The sequence below is a fragment of the Schistocerca serialis genome, chromosome 3, assembly GCF_023864345.2.
Source record: "Schistocerca serialis cubense isolate TAMUIC-IGC-003099 chromosome 3, iqSchSeri2.2, whole genome shotgun sequence".
NCBI classification, from domain to species: domain Eukaryota; kingdom Metazoa; phylum Arthropoda; class Insecta; order Orthoptera; family Acrididae; genus Schistocerca; species Schistocerca serialis.
The window spans coordinates 449,750,819-449,773,634 of record NC_064640.1 but is presented as its reverse complement, the minus strand read 5'-3'; the positions used below and the strand labels follow the sequence as shown (position 1 = coordinate 449,773,634).

Here is a 22,816-nt window from a genome sequence, read left to right as displayed (position 1 = left end):
GTTATTTATACTGTCTATATTCTGTAGCACAGTGTACTGTTCAGTTAACACACTGGCACATCATCCAAAGACGACAGAATAAAAATGACAAGTACCGAAAATTGCCGCAGGTGTTGAGGATGTGTAATCACAAGAGGGAAGCGAATCAAGCAGGCGACTGGAGTTGTGCTCCGTACTACCTTCAGTATGCAGAACGCGCAACATAAAAAAGTTGATTGACACATGATAAACAAAGTGAACACACTGTTGCAGAGGTTAATCTGGCGAAGCCGTCACTGCGCGCTGATCGAGCAGCTCCTCACTCATTGATTTCTTGACACCTCTTGTTGCTGCTAAGAGGGTGCAATTGTTGAATGTTAAATTTCCAGAAAATGAATACAAATTCTTTATTCGTAGCTGTGGGCTGGGAGGGAAGGAAGGGGAGAAGAGGGGGAGGCTTTATTTGAAAGAAGTGGTCATCTGTGAGGATCCAACAGTATACTTGCGAATAAGTAAATACTATAATAGAAAATTCGCATTTTAATGACAATTTTAAAAAGTAGTATAAATGAATAAATCATTGACTGTTTGAGAGCAGCGTATTCGTTTGAGTTACTAGCTAAAAATTTTATACAATTTCGTCACGCACCCATGGCCGCCGCTGAATACATTTTTCATTCTAGTCGGGAATGGATATCGAACTGCTGACGGAAGAAAAATTTATCCACACTGTGACGAAAATCCATCCCGCTGCAAAGCTTCTCCACCGGTAACGACTCGAACTCGCTACATGACACTTCGAGTAACGGCTTCATTCACGCTTAGGGTTTAAAGTGAAGCCGTTTAAAACGTTTTATCAAAATATTTTACAAGAAGAGAGACAGCTATTTTCAGTGGACGAGGAAGGATCTCTCCCCACGTAAGAAGCCAATAATATCTGTAGCAACGGACATTGAAGAGTACGAACCGCGTTGGGAGAGGCGGTGCAGTACTGAAACGGTAGAATCGAACTCTGACTGGAATTTCCTGTCATTTTCCTTACCACTCTTGCCAGTGACAGGGCACCTAAGTACCAAGCACATGGCAGATTCCTTACCCATCTGTTCAGGAGGGAGGCAACATTTTGCGAACTGTCGTCTTGCGTGATCCACAACCAGTTTCTGATTTTTAAGCTATTATCGAGTTTTTAGCGAGAACTAGGTGCTGTAGTATGAAAATGGCAATGTAATCACACGATGTGTTTCTATTTGTCTTGGTTTACAATTTGTACTCTGAAACCTCTGCAACGAAACAACTTGGGAAAAAAAGATCAAAGGGAAGCAATGCGAATATGTTGCCATTTTCATACATGTGGTACGTTCACTCGATTATGGCTTAATAATCTTAAGAAGCGGTCTACATAAACACGACCTAAGTGGAAGAACGCCACCTTCATTTAATAAAGTCATGACTGTGTTTCCAACGCTCTTGTTTGATAACAAAACGTACTGAGTACTTGTATACTTTGCTGAACGGACAAAATTGGTACAAGAGAGCGAAATTCTCCAGCTCCATGTCGACATCTGCGGCGTGTGTGTGTGTGTGTGTGTGTGTGTGTGTGTGCGTGTGTGTTTGTGTGTGTTTTTAAGCGTACCCCTTTTAAATCACGCAGTTCGGATACCTGTCAATAAATGTGTCCCTGTCATTGGCAAGACAGCATTTTATATTTTTCTTTCTTTCATTTTTTTTTTTTTTTCCAACGACGCGAGGATGCCAAGAGTTCCTTGAAAAGAGTCCCTCAGAAAACAATGGGCAAAACCGCAACTTTCGGAAGAAGATACCGGTTCTTGCAAACGACTAGCGAACGATGCCAGTTCCAGGGAGTTTGCCTGACGGAATCGAAATTTTGGAGCGAGTCCAGCAATTGTGAGGAAAGTTTCGCAGGCGGAGGCGACGCAGCGCGCCGGGAAACTCGGCTACTGGCGTACTTGCGTCACTCGCTGATACGCCTGCCGGAACACGCGCCCCGCGTCCCCGCGGAACGTCGTTTTAGCGGCGAAATCCACCCAAATGACTCCTTCGGTGACGCATTTCTCTACCAGATAAAACACTACGTTGCGTCTCGACGGTGAGTTTCCATCCTCAGCTGAAAACTAAGCAATTCTAACTCAACATTTCTGCGTGTTCTGTTGCTGTTAATTAATTTGTATTAGTTCCTCGTTCGTAATAGATTTGTGAAACACCAACAGACTCTGCGTCTCAGAGGAAATCGGGCCCGTCTTCTCAGTGAGCACGAGTTTAACTTTTGTCTTGCTCACCGCTCTCATCTTCGTAGGTGTTAGCTGCCTGAAGTGTACAGCATGACCAGTATCTCTATTAATATCTAAAATAAGCATTAACAAGTTCGTCACTACGTAATTCCAGCATGCACCATTATAATTATCGCCCGAAGTTTCTATCCCAATGATTTTGTACGTACCCAACAAGAGGCGGAGGTGGGCAGCCCCCATCCCCATCCTGCCCACCTGGACATACCAACTTAGTATCAGTTTGAAAGTGAGAATATGTAATGGGTACTGACTAATAGTTAGTGTACCCGTAGCCTTTCGTGGTGAAAGTGCAAAACTATTTCGTCATTTATAGTGGAATAAACATTAGTTGCCGTCCTCACTACCCCCCCCCCCCTCCGTCTCCCCCCCTCCGCCCCCCGCCGTTCTCTTTTCTCCCAATAGCGCAGAATCTGGGTACCCTCTCGACTATAACTAAAAATGAAGTTGAAATCTTATGTAACGGGTATGTAAAAGCCGTTGTCAACAATCATGCAGTTCTATTCATGCTCGGTGAATGAAGAGAACTGTTCCAGGACATAAGCAGGATACGACAGGCGTGGATTGTGCTTCGTAGCGAGTAGTTAATTTATTGCGACTGAGCGCTGCCACAGTCTTGTCTTAAGTATATGAGCAGAACTACAACTTCCATATCCTTCCAGAGGTGCAGTTGTGGGGTAGAGCAACTGCTGCCATTTTTAGAATATGAAGTTTAGTTCTGGATCTAAATGATTACTTGTAATCCACACGTAAGTGGTTGTCAGAGGATTCATGGAACCACTTCCAGCCTATTCATCGACCGAACCACTTTCTACTAGCACATGGGAAAATGAACATTTACATCCTTCCGTGCGATTTTTGATTTATCTTATTTTGCTAGCATGGTAATTTCTCCGTAAGTAGCTGGGGGCCAACAAAATATTTTCTCATTCAGAGGAGAAAGTTGATGATTGAAATTTTGTGGAAAGGTCCTGCCGCAACGAAAAAAGCCTTTGTGTGAATGACTGCAAGCCCAACTCTCATTTCATGTCCGTCACACTCTCTCACCTATTTCGCGATAATACAAAACGAGGTGCACTTCTTTGAACTCATCAATCCTATCTAGTAAAGGACACCATACCGCTCACCAAAACTCTATAAGAGGACGGACAACAGTAGTATAGGCAGTCTCTGTAGTGGATGTGTTGCATCTTCTAAGTGTTCTGCCAATAAAACGCAGTCCCTGGTTCAACCCCCCCCCCCCCCCCCCCCCCGCAACATATTCTGTGTTATGGTACCGATTTAACTTGTTTGTAATTGAAATTCCTAGGTATTTATTTGAATTGACAACCTGTAAATTTGTGAGATTTATCATTTAATCGTAATTTAACGCAATTTTTTGGGCACTCTTCTCTAAATTATTTTACAATTCATTTTGATCTTTTTGTGACTTTACTTGATGCTAACGACAGCATCATCTGCAAACAATCCCAAAGTGTTGTTCAGATTTTCCTCTGCTTATATAGATTCAGAACGATGTTGGGTTGCTCACGCGACATGTGTCAACAACATGAGACCTAACACAGTATTTTTCTTAAGACTGTTGGCGTACTTCTGTCGCTCACTCACTCACTCACTCACTGTCTCACTCACACACATACACACACGGAGGGAGGGAGGGGGAGAGGAGGAGAGGGAGAGGGAGAGAGGGAGAGGGAGAGAGATAGAGAGAGAGAGAGCTAGCATTTCTAAAGAAATGTGAATGTATCCGACCTTGAACTGTATTTTTACACTGTGGTACATTTAATCAAATCGCTCAACTCAGTAGCAGAGGGCTAACAGTTTACTGCAGGTGTGTTCTTACTGTCAGCCGGAAGGCAAAAACGACGGAGCTCCCGAACAGCCTTGCGGCGAACGACGATCAGAAGTGTTTTGAGCAGTGGAAGGAACGAATGCTGACGAGTATGGACGCAAATAACGACCACCACTGGCTGACTATATCTGTTATGTACATAAATTTGCAATATCATTCTCATTCGTTCGGTATCAGACTCCGTCCATGGAATTTCCCGGTCGAGGTCCAGAAAATGCCTGTGCTAAACTGCTTGCGTACTGTCTCTCAGCTGAACAAAGTAGAAGGTCAAACAGCAGTCGCGCACTAATACACCATGACATGTATCTCCTTAGTTACACGAGTAGCCTCGTTTTTTTGTGTCTAGGCGGTAAATTAAGTCCTAAGCGACCCTTAGTTTCGAGGGCCGTTTGGCATGGGCTACTCTAGGATGTAAGGTTCGGGGAGATAATATTTACACTCTTGGTCTACAGTCACCTACTTCAGTGTGCCGTGAAGTCTGTGTCTGCAGAGTGGGGTCGGTGGGTTTTGGGGGGGGGGGGGGGGGGGGGGCAGAGCGAGGTGACACTTTACGTAAGAGGTTGGACTACTCATATTAGGGAAGACTGGGCTTCAAATCCCTGTTCAGACACACAGATTTTGGGGTTCCCTGATTTTTATAAATTATTTAAGACAAATGTCCGTATACTTCCTGTGAATAGGCCACTGTCCTCGACTTGACTCTATATTCAAATCAACTATTGCCTAATATCGCTGATGTCCTCGACGTCAACGGGACATTAAAAGCTAACCTTTTGTCTTCTTACAGAGATTCAATGAGCGTATCCCACCAATGAAGATAGGCTGTTTTCCAATGCACATCCTTATCTCATATAAACGGTTGTGCAGTCAGCAATACCAAACATGCTCGGTGAACTGAAATCACTTTGTCGAAGCTCCTGCGACGTTATGTCTCTGCTACGCTCAGCAGATCCTAACAAAATATTACAAAACCTCTTCAAGATTTATTGCGCTTCAGCTGTTTGATATCTGAAAGAAATGCTTATGAAGCTCAACAGAGGTAGCGCATTACCATCCCCAACCGAGTTCGTGTCTAGATGGTGTGAATCAGGAATGCTGAGAGTACACGTTCCAATGACTATTGGGTGTTTGGAAGACACTGTAACTTAAGCCGCGGCTTCGGAGCCGACCAACTTGCAAAGAGGAGTAAATCGCATCTCGGACATGATCCAGCTATCCGATGCCGCTCCTAGGATGGAAAATGTTTTGGTTGCTAAGAAGAAACACATTGCACTGTTCGTCCAATATCGCGGAGTTAATCACTGACAAAGTTTGTTTTCACAGAACGATACAAAGGAACAACACAGGTTGTCACAAAATGTACACACGCAAGACACAGCAGACGAATGCACAGCAGCGAGAAACAACGGTAACAGGAAGAAGGTGCAAGCGCAGGAGAGGGCAATTCAACTTCCGCAAAACGTCCGCGAAGCTCTGATGGTTCCTCCGAGTCTTCCTCCGCGCTCTCGACGCTCCACTCAGTCTCTTCCAAGGTTCGTTCCCTCGGAATTTTTTAAAGGGCTGAACAAGAACAAGTGAACTGTCAGAGAGGAAGCTCGGTGGAGCGAGTCATCTGAGGAGAGTGCTGGCAAAAACCATTAGAGCGTTCGTAGATCCGTTAACGGGGAACACGAGTTAAGAGCTACAGCAGGCAGAGAATAGTATTGTAATATAACATGCCCTGGTTCGAGGATGTTCGACTGTTTCTGTTTGCAGGGGACATAGTCCGCCGGTACGAACCAGGAGTGCGTGAAGGCCGGGTTGATGAGCGCACCAGAACCCGGCTGCCGCTGAAAGGACGACGTGACGGCGTAGTCCATCGCCACCGCCTGGTACGGCAACATGCTGCACAAAAAAACTCGCCCGCTGAGATTTCACACGCTCACTGCCCGCTGCCAGCGCACACGCAACCTTGACGACGCTGCGCCCATCACTGTGCGACAACAATACTCTCCTCCTCCTTAACGACTCGCTGCAAAATAATGAGCGATTCGGCCGGCGCGAACGCTCGGGCAGCGCGCGCTCGAGCTTCGGGCGCCTCCGTCAGCGCTCGGCGCTAGGCCGCGCCCCGCGCTGGCCACGCCCTGCACGCCGCATCGTGTTGGCCGGCGCGCCAGGGGGCGGGGACAGCAACAGGTGTCGCCGCGTGCGTCTAGCCGTGTGCCGTGGCCCGCTGGGGGCGTCGATACCGATAGCGCACCTGGGCGCCGTTCGATACAGATCCCGAGGTAGACCACGGGATACGAGTAAACAGTCACACCGATGGCCTCGTTGCACCCACAGGGAGCCAATGAGGGCGCTTGATGTTCGGAAACCAGCAGTGGGAGCGCATTTCCGCTGTGGGTTACGACTCCGAGATCTATTTTAGGCCGTGACAGTGTTCAGGTACACGAGTAAACAACCGCTGTCTTGAGTTTTGGGATGGATTTGGGTCGTTAGTAGATTACGACGGCGTTTAACGTTCCTAAAGAGCAACAGTAGTACCTCGACTAACGCATGTTACGTGGCCTTGTTGCATTCGCAGTATGAGAATCATCTTCGGACAGCAGCTGTGGTACTGCACTTCCAGCTTGGTGTGTGTCCTCGAGTTCGATTTTAGGTCATGGCGGTGTTAGTGTACACAAATAAACATTCGTAATTATGATTTTTAGCATGGGGTTGGGCAGTCAGTACTCTATGGCTGCGATTAATGTTCCGAACAACAACAGTAGTACGTCATTACCCGCCGAAATGGGTGAACCCGGGGTCAAATCCAAACAGGCCTTCAGTGCTGACAGACAAAAGTTAACAGTTGCACTTGTGTATTCGGAGCAGACCAAGGATGCGTCAGTAGCCTATGTTGGAGGTTGATATCCCCATCCTTAACATTGGTTTGCTACAGAATTCTTGAACTTATCCTCAGTTCGAATATAATAAATTCCCTTGTGACAGAAAAGCTCCTGTCCACAATCAACACGAATTTAGGAAACGTCGTTAGTGCGAAACCCGGTTTGCATTTTCTCACATGATATCCTACAGCCCATGGGGGGGCCACAGACAGGTACCATACCATATTCCTAGAGTTCCGAAAAGCGTTTGACACGCTGCCCCGCTGCAGACTGCTGACGAAGGTCCGTGAGTAAGGGATGGGTTACAAGATATGTGAGTGGCTCGAGGACTTTCTAAGTAATAGTACTTTGCCCTCGACGGCGAGTGTTCATCAGAGCAAGTGTATCGTCAGGAGTGTCCCAGAGAAGTGTGATAGGACCGCTCTTATTATCTGTATAGGATGGGCATTAACAAAACCGACAAACTGCAGGGACGGAATCCTGACTGGAAACGGAAGAAAAAAGGTCCTTTGAACATGTGCCCAAAGATATATCGTTGCCACGGTAGATGGAGCTGACGAATGAAAGTTCCTCTGACACATGTCGTGTGTTCCATGTTTGCGGCAGGTTGTGTGATTCACGCAGCATATTGTAAGCAGCAGAATGATTCGTTGGTAAAGAGGACTGATGACAGAAATCCCATAATTGCGATGATCTGGTGCAAAACCCATCGACAAAATCCTTCCCGAAGAGGGAAGTCTGCTGCTGATAATCCTTGCACTCGTAGCATGTGATAAAGGCAGTAGCTGTTGCCATGCAGGATTCACGTAATCGCACTTTGGCTTGAACCATGTTGGCGGGCCACTTGCCAGGAGCTTGTACTGGGATTCGTCTCAGTATCCTGTAGAACTCGGTCCTCCAAATCCGGGGTTCGCACAGTCCGCCGCTTCCCTGCACGTTTGTCTGTCTGAAAGGACCCATGATCAAACAATCGCCCAAAAAGGGCTTGAAATGTTGTACGATGTTGTTGGTGTCTGTGATGGCACTTGTTTTGGTAAAGTCGTGGTGCCTCTCGGCCGTTTCCATCTGCTTGGCAGTACACAAACACCATGTCAGCTTGTTCCCGACATGAATACCGAACCATTCTGCTGCCGACAGTACGTTACGTCAATCACACAGCCTGCAACATACAATGAACACACGGGCACGTGGCACGTGATCAGTGCCATCTACTGTGGCAACGATGCATTTCCGGATACATGTTCATAGAACCCTTTTTCCTCCATTTTCAGCCAGGAATTTGTCCCTGCAGTTTATCGATTTTATTAACGTTCACCCTGTATACATAAATGATGTGGCAGACAGGATGCGACTGCATGCTGATGGCACTATGGTGTAAGGGAAGGTGTCGTCGTTGAGTGACTGTAGGAGGATACAAGATGACAGACGAAATTTCTAGTCGGCGTTATGACCGGCAGCTTGCTCTAAAAGTAGGAAAATGTAAGTTAACACGGGTAAGTACGAAAAACAGTCCTTTGTTGTTGGAATACAGGATTAGTGGGGTGCTGCTTGGCAGTCACATAGATCAAATATCTAGGCCTGAAGTTGCAAAGCGATATGAAATGGAATGAGCACGTCATGTTGGTAGTAGGGAAGGCGAATGCTCAGCTCCGTTTTATTGGGAGATTTATGAGAAAGTATAGATGATCCATAAAGGAGACAACGGATAGAACGCTAGTGCGACCTTATCTTGAGTACTGTTCGAGTGTTCGGGATTCTCACCAGGTCTGACTAAAGGAACACATCGAAGCAATTCAGAAGCGTGCTACTAGATTTGTTACCGGTAGGGTCGATCAGCACACAAGTATTACGGAGACGATTCGTGAGCTCAAATTGGAATCCCTGGACGATGACGACGCTCCTTTCGCGAGGCACTATAACGGAAATTCAGAGAACTGGTATTTGAGACCGAATGCAGAACGATTCTACTACCGCTAACGTACATTTCGCGAAAGAACTTTAAAGATAAGATGCGAGAAACTAGGGCTCGTATGGAGGGTTTTAGACAGTCGTTTTTCCGTCACTGGATTAGCGAGTGGAACAAGAGAGGAAATGGCTAGTAGTGGTACGTGGTATTCTCAGCCATGCACCTTACGGTAGCTTGTGGAGTATGTATGTAAATGGATATGTAGATGGTTTGATTCCAGCTCAAGCCAGTGTTTCCGGACACACGTCAATAGCTGTCTCTATTACGCATCATGAGAACGAATATACTGCAAAGTGATTTTCTTAGCGATTTTAGAAGTAAAGAAAGTGGTAAATTAGAGAGTAGTGAAGTCATGAGAGTCGAATCGAAGGGGAAAGGGGCGCACATAAGGAGGCAACTACATAACATAAGCACAACTGGCAAACATCAGTCACACACAGGTGATAACATGTTAATACCGTGAAACACCGCCTCCAACATTGAAAATAATATCATTTCGGCAAGCGAGAGAGAGAGAGAGAGAGAGAGAGAGAGAGAGAGAGAGAGAGAGAGAGTCCAGAACTTTCTTGAGGTATGCCATATCCAGCTGAAGTCCCTCATTGGTGATCAGATTACGCAAAATTATCAAATTGTGGTTCAAAATGGCTATAAGCACAATGGAACTTAACATCTGAGGTCATCAGTCCCCTAGACTTAGAACTACTTAAACCTAACTAACCTAAGGGCAGCACACACACCCATGCCCGAGGCAGGATTCGAACCTGCGACCGTAGCAGCAGCGCGGTTCCGGACTGTAGCGCCTAGAACCGCTCGGCCACAGCGGCCGGCTCAAATTGTGGGAATGCCGATTGCTATGGTTAACCTCTGTTCCAAGCAGTCCCAGACATTTTATATGGGATTAACATCGGGCGATTTAGCGGGCCAGTCGAGGCTCGAAGGTGGCCGAGTCTTTCTCAAACCAGGAACGTAATGCGTGCAACTCGGTGAACACAACCGTTGTCATCTTGGAAGCCAGTGTACTCGTCATGGAGATGTGGAAAAAAGGACAACACTTGGTCACCGAGATTGTTGGACTAAGCCACCTGGTTCACGTTCACGGTGTGGGCCCTAGTCATGATAGGAATAGCAACATAAAAATATTGTACACTGTCCAGTCACACACCTGTCAAAAACCTGAATAACCAGCTTTTGCAGAGCGCACCGCTGCGAGACGTGCAGGGAGGTTCTGGAACGTACCGTTATGGATGTGGAGCCACGTTGACTCCAGTGCCTTGGCCCGCTGCGCTACGTTTCTCGGTTGAGGATCCATGGCGAGAATAGCCCGATCGATGCTCGATTCGGTTAAAATCCGAAGAGTTTGGTGGTCAGAGGAGTCCGGTAAAATCATCCGGTGCTATTCGAACAACGCACTTATGCTGAGAGTTCTGTGACACGTTGTATTTTCCTGCTGATAAATGTCGTCGTGTCGGGAAAAACAGATTACATCTAGGGGTGGACATCATCCCCAACGACAGATGTGTAATTGTGTTGACCCATTGCGCCTTCCAGAATGACGAGATCAACCAGGTAATCACAAGAAAACATTACCCGGACCATAAGGCTACCTCCGGCCTGGACTCTTCTGACGAATGTTGCAGGGTGCTTGCTTTCAGTCCGATGGAGCATAAAATGTGATTCATCTGAAAAGACCACCTGTCGCTATTTAGTGGGCGGTCAGTTGCGGTACTAGCGTGCAAATTCCGGCTTCTCAAACTAAACTCTCTCATTTCCACCAGCAGAACGAGAAATAAGTGGAAAAGACAGCAGAGGCTAATTGTGTAATTGCAAGAAGAAATGGGGAGGTGCTTGCGATAATATTAGGAGTTGCAATGTGACTATAAAAGAAATACAAACTCGGCGAATTCATTAAACAACCAAGAGACTGCTGAACTAAGTAATGAAAAGTGTCGAAGATTTCCCGGGAATAATGAATTTAAACAATTCAGCAAAATCACCGTTAACATCCATGGTCATCATACAGTCTGTAGCGGTATCGTGTCTTCTGTCTAATAAGGGATCCTGATGTTCAAATTGCAGCATCGCATTCAGGAGGACTAGGAATTAAACGCACTCTGGACATTTTCTGAATCACTACCGCCAATAAGCTCAGGACTACTGCACCCGCATCATTTAAAATTTCATATCCCATACCGGTCCAAATGGTCTTGTGCTATTTCCCTGGAGACCTCAATACAGGGGGAGCATGGAACTCTTATCTTCTATTGTATTACTATTACTGTATAGAATCCTTCAACAGGCTGTAACACACGTTTTGATAAATCAGTGCGCGTTTCGGAGCTATTTCAAGGCTCTGGGATATTATTTCATAGTTTTTTTTTTAAGAATCTGCTGCATTCTTTGGCCACACTGGAGTCCCTTTGCAGCGTTTCATTTCTGACACATATATTGCAATACACTGAAGAGTGAAAACGTTAGTGACATCCTCCACGGATTCGTTAGTGTCTGAAATTCTTTCATTTTCTTTTCTGAGCGGTTAAGAATAAGACTGAATAAAATCATGACGTCTCTCTCTCTCTCTCTCTCTCTCTCTCTCTGTCTCTCTCTCTCTCTCTCTCTCTCTCTCTCTCTGCCTCATGTTCAATTTATCTCTGTTAACAATCGCACTGTCTTTCACTGATAACAAGTGAGAACTGCTGTAGCACGAGCTTGAGAAGTTTGTGGATGGAAAAGACATTAGCCTAACTATTCATGCTACACCAAAACGAAAAGTTTGGTAAACCATTGTAAAGCACTTTCTGGAGTGCAAATCACACTAATATTGGGTACATTCTATCCTTTCATCGAATACTGTCTTTCCAATGTACCCTACAAGGTTTTGCGATAATGACGTCGTTGATTTTCCGTAAATTGCCAGTTACGTCAAATGAGAATATTTATTACACTTCCTTGTGAGGATACCAAATTTTTACTGTCCTAGCAGCACATCTCTGAATTCGTTCAATTGATGCTGCCACACCTACATGATAAGCTGCAAACGCTGCAGTAGCATTGTAGAAACGATCACAATATTCCAGTTGGTCTGGATAATTTCATTTGAGTTAGTATCAATGTACTTTGTGTGATGTGTGATGGCTTCTTAGTGTACTTCTGCATAAGTCAAGGAGTCACAGATTTTTTACTAAGTAGACACGGAAATCGTCATGTTGGGAGATAGGCTATTATTTATTTATTTATGCATTTATTTTACCTGGTAAGATTAGGGCCTTCAGGCCCTCTCTTACACCTAACCAGGCATACTCAGATTCAACAAATTTCAGTTTCTACAGAACATTAAGGACATATAACATGTTATACAGTATTAATGTTAAAGAAAAAATAGAGATTATAAAAGTAGTACAATGATAATTATAACAATCAAAAAATAATTATAACAATCAAGAATAATAATAATAATAATAATAATAATGACTATGTATATGAAAGTAAACATATTTTTCTTTTATGAATGTCAGTCCTATTGCTAGTTGGGAATTTTCTCGTTATATTCTTGCAGCTTGTGAGTTATTCTCATCAAGCAGAGACATAAGACGATGGAATGGGGTGAAAGAGATATAGAAGAGGTAGATAGGTTAGAGGAAGAGAAATAGAATGGTAAAATTCGAAGCTATGATGGAGAGGAGAAAGAAAAAGATGAGAAGGGCACAACAATGGTGGCTATACCGTCCCTAATATGTAAGTCTTGAGTTCCCTCTTGAATGTTGAGTGGTTCTGGATAAGACGCAGATCACAGGGGAGCGCGTTCCATAGTCGTATGGCTGAGATGGAGAATGACATGGAGAAAGATTTTGTGTTATGTAAAGGTACGGCCAAGATGCTAGACGTATCCGATCTGGTATTGCGGTTGTGGAATGATGATAGGTGTTTAATGTGAGAAGATAAGTATTGGGGGCACCAGTGGCTAAGAAATCGATGAAGTAAGCACATCGTGTGGAGATCGCGTGCCTTATGTGGGCGTATCCAACCTAGCTGGGAGTATGAAGGACTGATATGATCATACAACCGTATATCGCATACGTATTTAACGCAAGCATTCATCACTAGCTCGAGGCATATCGAATTTTCACTATTTGTGCCGTGTTGAACTACATCACAGTAGTAAAGATTAGGCAAGACTAGTGTTTGGACTAACTTTTGTTTAACATGGGTTGGAAATATTTTTCTAAATTTTTGAATTGCATGAAGGGAGGAGAGCGATTTCCGGCAAGCTGTGACTGTTTGTTCTTCCCAGTTTAGGTGTTCATCCAAGATTATTCCAAGGTCTTTTACTGTTTTTTGGTATGGTAGTTGGGTACCATTGAGGAGTATTTGAGGGACTGTTTCACGAAAGTACCGACTGATTAACTTTGGATGAGATATAAGTATGACCTGGGATTTCTTGGGGTTTAGTTTCAGATCTAGGTTCTGTGCCCATCGAGAAACAGAGCAAAGATCTGCGTTCATACTCGCTACTGCGTCAGCAATGTTCTTGGGGCTTGCACTTATGTACAGTTGGATGTCGTCGGCATATAGATGGTAGTTGCAGGAGTGAATCACTGAAGAAATATCATTAATGTACAGTGAGAAGAGTAATGGACCAAGGACGGAGCCTTGGGGAACTCCAGAGCGCACGTTTTTCCATGATGACTTTTCCGACCCACAAATGACTTGTTGACTTCTGTTTTTGAGGTAGTTGTCGAACCAGTGTATTGCGCTGTTTGAGAAATTCAGCTGCTTCATTTTAATTAATAATATATCAAAGTCAACTGTATCAAAAGCCTTGCTAAAGTCAAGCAGTGTTAGGATGGTAGCTTCACGTCTGTCCATAGCATGTTTAATGTCATCAGTTACTTTGATTAATGCAGTTGCTGTACTATGGTGCTTTCGAAAGCCTGACTGATATTTGTCGTGGATGTTATGAGTTTTGAGGTAATCCGTCAGCTGTTCATGGACGATGTATTCTAGGGCTTTAGATATTGCAGGAAGTATGCTGATCGGCCTGTAGTCACCTGGCGACTTAGGGTTGTCAGTCTTGGGTATAGGTTGAATTAAACTTTGCTTCCACTCAGTAGGATATGTACTACTGACAAGAGACAGGTTGAAGATGTCTGTGATAACTGGAGTAATAGTGTTTACGACGTTCTTAATCATGCCAATGCTCACTCCATCATTTCCTACTGCCTCGGAAGAGATTCTCATAATTGCCTTGTGTACTGTGCCGGTAGTGACATGTTTTAGGAAATACTTGTCTATCGAGAGATTGATATCATGGGGCTGGTAATTTGTCGCTGCGTGGCAGTTTACAGCTGTTGAGAAGAAATCGTTTAATTCTTCTGCAGACGCTTGATAAACAGCGTCAGATCTTCGCTTCCCTATGCCGAAACTGCGCAGCTTTTTCCACAGTGCAGCAGGTTTTGATATGCCGCATACGACAGAGCGGGCATGTCTGATTTTGGCATTTCTCACGCTTTTCTTGGTTCTATTTCGGAGTTTCCTATAAGCTTCGTACGCCTCGGGAGTTGGGTTACGCTTGAAGGCCCTATGTGCAGCATCACGTTTATTCATTAACTGGCGTAATGCAGTGGTGAGCCACGGAGCGGGAGCTCTCTTTACCTTGACAGTGCGTTGAGGAGCATGTTTATCATACAGTGCAATAATTTTGCTACATAATTCCCGAATTTTTCCGTCTAAAGTCGGTTCATTGCTTATATCATGCCAAGGGATGTCTGAGCAATCCTTTTGAAGAGCGTCATGGTTAACATTTTTTAGGTTTCTGTAGGTTACCAGGTGAGATTTTTCTTTGGTAGTAGACTAAGGACAAACAGAAAAACTTAGTTTTCAGGACCTCGACGTTGCCAACCTGATTCGTGGTACATTTAACTTCATCCAAAGGACCCATTTTTGTTTAAACTTAAGACCCACACGGTAAAACGAAACCCTCTTCAGCTTGTGCCACGAGTTCCATGCAGCTCTGCAGAAGGTTTCCTAAGATATTCACTGAACACTATGCTGTACGGCACTCGTCTACAAACGAAAGTGTAGTGGATCCGACCGGATAGTATGTGTCCAGTCGTCCACAGTTTGCTACGTATTTTTCCACGTAATCTCCACCCTGTTCTATGGCCTTCCTCCAGCTCGAAACTAGGGCGTGTGTGCCCTGTCGTTACCAATCCTTGTCCTAGTGGCGGAGCCAATGCTTCACTGTGTGAATCACCTCTTCATCGTCCTCAAACTGTCTTCCACGAATGACACCCTTTAATGGACCAAACAAGTGGAAGTCCGAGGGGGCTACGTCAGGGCTGTCAGGTGTGACAGCCGTGGATGGTCTCCCCGACGGCTAAAATTATGGAGCTTCGCCGAACCCCCTTCTGATGACCTCACCCTCCGTTCCCAGCGACTAACTGTACTTCTGTTGACAGCAGATGCTCCATAGAAATTGCACAAGCGGTTGTGAATATTTTCCACAGTTTCTTTCTCTGCAGTGAGAAAAAAATGTCGTGTGACGAGGGCCTCCCGTCGGGTAGACCGCACGCCTGGTGCAAGTCTTTCGATTTTACGCCACTTCGGCGACTTGCGCGTCGATGGGGATAGAATGATAATGATTAGGACAACACAACACCCAGTCCCTGAGCGGGAATCGAACCCGGGCCCTTAGGATCGACAGTCTGTCGCGCTGACCACTCAGCTACCGGGGGCGGACTGTAGTGAGAAATTCAATGACGTCACGTTGCTTCTTAAGTACATCACCTACAGACGCCATTTTGAAACTGTCCTACCGCTACGCGATCTGTCGGAAGTGACGAAAAACTTGGCGCGCTCACTCAGGAGACTTCAACTAATACGTTCGTAACGTTTCGCATTCGTAGCATTGTTTTCGGCTGAGAAAAAAAATGCAATGCAATACTTTCTGGACAACCCTCTCACTGTATCGGCTCGTCTTCCTATCATAGACGTAAATACTTGAAAAGGTACACCAGCAGACACGTAAGTGATGGGCATTTTTTTTACAGACCGGAAGACATAAGCCTAGGTAAACGTAAGATTCCAGGAGACGTGCCCAAGGAGGGTGTGCGGTGAGCTTCTTGGCGCCTCCCGGGTCATTGATAGTCGCTGCGTGTGTCTCTCCATCCGACCTTGCCAGGGAAAACTCGGCCCTGTATTGTCTTCCGAGGGGAAACCCGGGTGTGCAAAGCACAACATCGACCTTCGTGCCACAAGCAGATCGAGAATCCTTGCTGACAGAACGGCCAGATGTAATGTGAACTTGACACTTCTTCCTTGTTGTGAGTGAAATGTTCGGTCGGCTGCAGAGCAGAAAAATTCCAACTCTCTTTCGATATCTAGATACAAAGAACTTCAGATACAGTGCCCTAATGAGGAAGTGCAGTAAGGGCGAAAATGTCTTTCCTACCTCTATAGCTAAGCTATCTGATCAAAAGTATTCGGATAGCTACTAGCTGACATTAATATGAATTATGTTCACCCTTTGCCTTTGTTACGACTGGAATTCTGCTAGGTAGACATTAGATTAGGTGTCTGAAAGCCTGTGGAAGAATGCCAACTTATTATTCCACAAGAGCTGAAAACACAGAAGGCAGTCATGTTTGACGCTGAGGTCTAACTTGTCACAAAGGTGATGCACTGTGTTCAGGGCGGGACTCTGGGAAGGCCAGTCTATTACAGGAATGTTGTTGTCCACAAACCATTGCATCACAGGTGCTACTTTATGACAGGGTGTATTATCATGCTGATACAAACAAACATCGTTTCCGATCTGTTCCGCTACCGTACACACTACACAATGTCGTAAAATGTGTTCGTATCGTTAGGCATTTAGCACCCTCCGCAGTGCTCGACGGTGCCTGACCTTCAGTGCATGATGTCCATTTGGTCTTGGTTTAGCTGTGGTTGTTCCTTTGTGTTTCCATTTCACCGTCACATCACGAAAATTCGACTCTTGTAGCTATAGAAGCGTTGAAATGTCCCAAATAGATATGTTACTCATGTGTCATTCAATGACTGGCTGACGTCTGAAGTCACTGACCTCTCCTGACTGATCCATTCTGCTGTTACTGCTTCTCTATTGACAACGTGGCGCTACCCACCTTTTATACTGGCGGGTTCACTTCTCGTGGCATGCACTGCTCAGTTCCGCACTGCATAGGAGTGTCTGCATACTTTTGATCAGATACTGTGAACTTTGCTAGGCACTTGACGGTGTCTCTGGGGGGAGGGTATCAAATGGTTCAAATGGCTTTGAGCACTATGGGACTTAACTACTGCGGTCATCAGTCCCCTAGAACTTAGCACTACTTAAAGCTAACTAACCTAAGGACATCACACATATCCATGCCATAGGCAGGATTCTAACCCGCGACCGCAGCGGTCGCGCGGTTCCAGACTGTAGCGCCTAGAACCGCTCGGCCGCTCTAGCCGGCGGGGGGGGGGGGGGGGGTATCCGACGATGTGTCGTGAGAGGAGGATAGTTGTAAAAAATCACACGAAATCAACTGAAGATATCACTCGTGAGTCCCAAAAGCTACCGGCAGTCCATCTAGCACAATGACTGTGCGTGGGGACTTAAAAGAATGGCATACAGTGGTCGAGCAGCTCTTCATTAGCCACACGTTTCTGCAGTTAATGCTAACGGTAAGAGAAGCTTGAGCTGGTGTAAAGGAGCAACACCACTGGACGATGGATGACTGGAAATGAGTGATTTTGGAGTGATGAATCATAATGTATCCTCTGGCAAGCCGATGGAAGTGTTTGGGCATGATGAATGCCTCGAAAACATTACCTGCCATTAGTGGAGTTGCACAGGAGATGGTGGTATTGTATGGGAATAATTTTACTGGTTGTTGCGGTCCTCATATTGTGATTAAGAAAATAGTAAATGCGGAAGGATATGAACACATTTTACATCATTGTGTACTGCGTACTGTAGAGCAACAGTTCAGAGACAATGATTCTTTATATCAGCGTGACAGTACACCCTGTCATAAATCTGCGAGGCTATGGTTTGAGGATAATAGCATTCCTAAAATGGCCTGTCCTGTCCAGAGTTCCGACCTAAACCCAATGGAACACCTTTAGGATTTCGCTTCGGACCCCAGCGTGCAACATCACTTCCTTCTCTGAGTTCGGCTCGTAAGGTAGAATGGCTTGCCATTCCCCAAAAGGCATTCAGACAACTCATTAAATGTGTCCCCAGCACAGTTCAAGCAGTCATAAAGGTGGACAGCGGCCACATCTCATGCTAATGTCCACTAATAGGTGTCCGGGTAATTTTGATCAGATAGTGTATCTCTGTGTGGGCGGAAACGCTTCACTGTCTCTCTAGGAGGAACTATGGCCACAAAAGTCTGTAGAAATGACATTTCTGACTCGTCTGTACATCGTTATGCCTTTACAAGAAGAGAGATTTTTATGTTACATTATGGCAACTGTTGACGACGCACAACTCGTGTCGTAGATGAATATCTTCAAAAGCAAACACTTTAGTGTGTGAGTGCCCACTTCTATCTGCCTATCTGGATCTCGCATTGTGTGTCTGTGGTACCTTCTGAATGTTTGTTACTGCTCAAAAAAATGGTTCAAATGGCTCTGAGCACTATGAGACTTAACATCTATGGTCATCAGTCCCCTATAACTTAGAACTACTTCAACCTAACTAACCTAAGGACATCACACACATACATGCCCGAGGCAGGATTCGAACCTGCGACCGTAGCGGTCACGCGGTTCCAGACTGAAGCGCCTAGAACCGCACGGCCACAGCGGCCGGCTGTTACTGCTGGCAGTCTTCCTTTCCAGACCTATACCGCGCTGGAAGGTGCCTTGTTACGAGAACGACACACTGCCTTCACACAGGCGTCAGACATTCCTCCATTGACAGCAACACAAACACCTCTATTGCTGCTCAACATAATCTCACCGCGTATTCGTCTTCTATCAAACTGACACAATAGTTATGTGCATTTCATATTTGTTCTACGATAGATTAATTTATCGTATGTAGCTCTTAAGTACACTGTCGTGGAAATAACTGTCAGATAACGACGCACATACAAAAAGCCAGTCTTACTTTAGTTTACAAACTTATACAGTCTGTACCATGACGAGGTATCGTCGGTACATGGTTACTCAATCATTTCACCACGGTTTTCGGGGTGGAGGTGGGGGAGGGGGGGTGGAAGAGAAAGAGAGGGAGAGAGAGAGAGGAGAGAGAGAGAGAGAGAGAGAGAGAGAGAGAGAGAGAGAGAGAGATAGATAGAGAGATTGGGTGGGAAGGCAACTGCTGTGGATTGCGCCTACAGTCTGGAGTAATATGAGTGGTAATTCTGCAAGGTCTCTCGAATAGTATTTAGGATACATTCCATGAACACACACAAAAAAACAAGCAAAAACACATACTATTTCCGTCTCATCTACTTAAGTTACAAACAAGCAATTATTTCACACGACATTTACACCCCTTGTTTTCCTAACAGGCTGTCACGAAGTTGTGCCTCAACATCTTAAGCTTAGGCTGAGGATAAGTGCAAAAGAGAGTAGTTGAGCTTTATGTGCATAGGAGCCACAGCACGAGACTTGCAATATACACTAATGTCGCAGGGAAGTTTCATTAAAAACTGAAAATAACTTCAAATTTAAAACAATTGTCATAAATAAGCACAGGTGAAATTCGATAGATGCGTGCCCTCAAGCAGGACACAAACGTAGTATAGACAGTAGCGTTACTCACTATTAGTGGCAGAATGTGCTGACCGTATGGCCTTCAACGGGCCACACAGAGTGTTGATAGACGATTACGCCACATAATGAGCCAGTAAGCGGAACACCTGCGGTTATAGCCTGTTTGTTACGTCCCAAAACCTCAGCGGCCTGCTGCGGAGTTTGTTGAATACCTCCGTGGCTCAGAATAGTTTCACAAGACTGCAAACTTCGTTTGGGTGTACCGTACCGCGCGTATCGTTTTAAGTGCCCTCGGAATATTTCAGCCAATTATCTGACTTTCTGGCGAAAGAAGCAGTGAAGAACCGTAATTTTATACACAAGGAATAAATTAAAAACGTTCCAATTAATGTTCTCTATAATTTTAGAAATTCTACGCTAGTTTTCAACTACAAACTGAAAACAATTTAACATAAAGTGTTCATAGTCTCTTCAAGAAAAATCTCTTCGAATGACTGACAAGACGTCTACTTCCCTCGTATTACTTCCTCCCACATACCTCCTGCGAAATGACCACAACGAGAAAATCTGAGAAATTGGAACTAATGAGGAGGTATCTCGAAAAACATTCTTCGTACACGCCATTCGCGAATGGAACAGAAGTACACTCTACCACACGTCATAAGCTATCTTGCGATGGATTCGTGTAGACATAAACGCAAGTTTCAATCAAATGATTTCCGTTTTCCTAACAGCTACGGTATCGCGATTCCTTGTAAAATTATTTAATCGCCAACGTGTCTGACCTACGATGAGCACGCGTGTTGCTACCATCCGAAAGGCGAATGTAATCGCTTCGGCACCTTCCGCTCCATAACGCACTTTCTTCGTCACGTAGAAACTCATGTAGTTGGAGTACCAAGCAACATTGGGCACAGTTGGGAGACGCAGCCCAGCTGTTGGCGTGTGAGGGAATGCGGAGACGGCGACGGCGCCGGCGGCGGTTTTGTGCCCTGACTGCAATTGCGGCCGCGGGACAATTACCCTCCAGAGAGCGGCGTTTGTCTTATGTGCTAATAAAGCACCGCCTCATGAATATCGTAATGGAGCCGGCGCGGGCTTATCTAAACGTGACATCTCTGACCACAGCGCGCTGCCCGTTACCCTCGCGGCGACGTCTCCAGACTCCTCCGTCCTCTGCTGACGACCGCTTACTGCTACTGGACGTTGTCACTGCGGCTACAAACAACTCCACAAATTTGGCGAAACGCTACAACTTTCTACCGTCTATTTGCAGCGGTTTCCTGGTGGTGTAAGAGACGATACCGTATAAGGTACTAAAAGTTTTATCTGTTGTGAATGTGGAACACTGCGACTGTGATGAATAAAAGTTTACAGAAATGACGGCCATCAATCACCTTTAGTGAAGGTAGAATTTTTATTATATACACAGGGTGTGGTCAAAAATATGGAAAAAGCAAAACACAATACATTACCATGTATAACACAATGTAGGAACTTTTGGCATTCAAAACAGCTTCCAGTTGTCTCGGAAAGGATAACTACAGGTATTGCATGGTTTTCGAAGGAATCTGATACCTTCTTCCCACAAAGTAGTGCCTAGTTCAGGTAACGATGATGGTCATTTATACATCCAATCCATATGGATAAAAATACGGAAACAGTGCAAAAAATGTACGTTTGAACATAAATGCAGATGCTAGCCAAGGCTGCGGGTTGTAACGCTGCGGGTTGTTTTTTTACTACGAGCGGTACCTATGCAATGTCCTCAGTACGGATCTCCTCTCCTAAGCAGACCTCAAAGGCTCAATAATAATGAGAGTTGGTGATTGCGGTTGTAACCTCCCCCTCACTTATCGACCTTAATGACAGTGAAAAATGAAACCGCGTGTACCTAATGGGAATTTTGGAAGAGCAATCGTCACCGAAGATAACCTGTCGGTAAAGAGGGAGGAAAGGGTTACATCTAAATGAAAGGAAAAATGCAAGTGAAACTGGTGGAAATTAATTTTGAAATAGGGATAAAGTTAATAAAGAAAGTAAATGTGCGGCCGTTACGTTAACAATCAACTAGCGGTAATTATATATTTGAGATTTGGGGGAAATTACGGTCGCCAGTCCTATGGACAATTACTATAATAACTGAAAAAGAAAGGTATTACACATATAATTAGCACTAGAAGCGTGGCAACTGAAGGTTGACACGTGTAGTGTGAAAACTGAAAGTTTGTCAGAAGTAATAAATTTCGCTACACTTAATTTAGCAAAAGAATGAATGAACCCGGAAAATCGAAAGTTAATTTAGTGACTGAAGTTAATAGTGAGCTTTCTTTCTGAAGCACATCGAAATACAGTTAGTCTTGGACAACCTCAACAATCATTTCTAAAGCTACTTGAATCTACGCAATTTAGAAAGAAGAGATTTAACTTTGAACTTGAATTAAACGACTCTGAACAATTAACAATAGTAAAATTTAGTACGTACCAAGCTGAGCTGCAGTCACAGGTAAGCTAAAATACGGTAACAAAACTCGCACTCTTAATTTGTGCTTGAGTAATCTAACTATTGTAGCCAGCTATGAATACTTAAATTGAACTTTGAAATTAAAGCAGTGAAATGGAATTATGCTGGCGTTTGAATTTCAACGACACTCGGCTTCATTTCGGAAAAGGAAGGGACCCTGCTTGGCAATGCAATTGGGACAATGAGCAACAAAGGTTCATGCTAAGTTGCTGTAATTTTGCGAGGCAAATGGAACAATTTGAAAAGCTGAGGTCTGCCATACAGTTCTGAAACTTTACGTGCTTTTAGTCTTCCTTGTTGGTTGATTGAAGGTTTGAAGCCGTCGATCGAGGAGGTGGGGACAGTCACTCATTGTCGGCCATCGCTGTTGCAGAAGCTGGATGTTGGCGCGCCTTCTTCTCGACACGGTCACCAGGCGAAACGGGCTCTTGATGTGCGCCAGCTAATGCTTCCCGTCCGCGACACCATGTCAGAAACTATCATCACGAGTCGAGCGCAATTACATGCTGCCAAACCCCGAAAGCGCGGCAACTCGCGGGAGCTACACGCAACACACCTGCTCCACTCGCTACTCCAGCCGGACTCCTACAG

General features: G+C 45.0%; 1 protein-coding gene across 1 annotated transcript in view; it reads right to left on the bottom strand.

Moving 5' to 3' along the window:
• LOC126470915 (protein trachealess-like) overlaps positions 1 to 6,030 on the bottom strand; it is a 324,995-nt gene extending 318,965 nt beyond the window's left edge. The window contains exon 1 of the mRNA XM_050098945.1: positions 5,917 to 6,030. Within this exon, the coding sequence (XP_049954902.1) occupies positions 5,917 to 6,020 (104 nt within the window). The 5' untranslated portion in view covers positions 6,021 to 6,030. The remainder of the gene's footprint in view (positions 1 to 5,916) is intronic.
• Between the last annotated feature and the right edge of the window lie 16,786 nt (positions 6,031 to 22,816).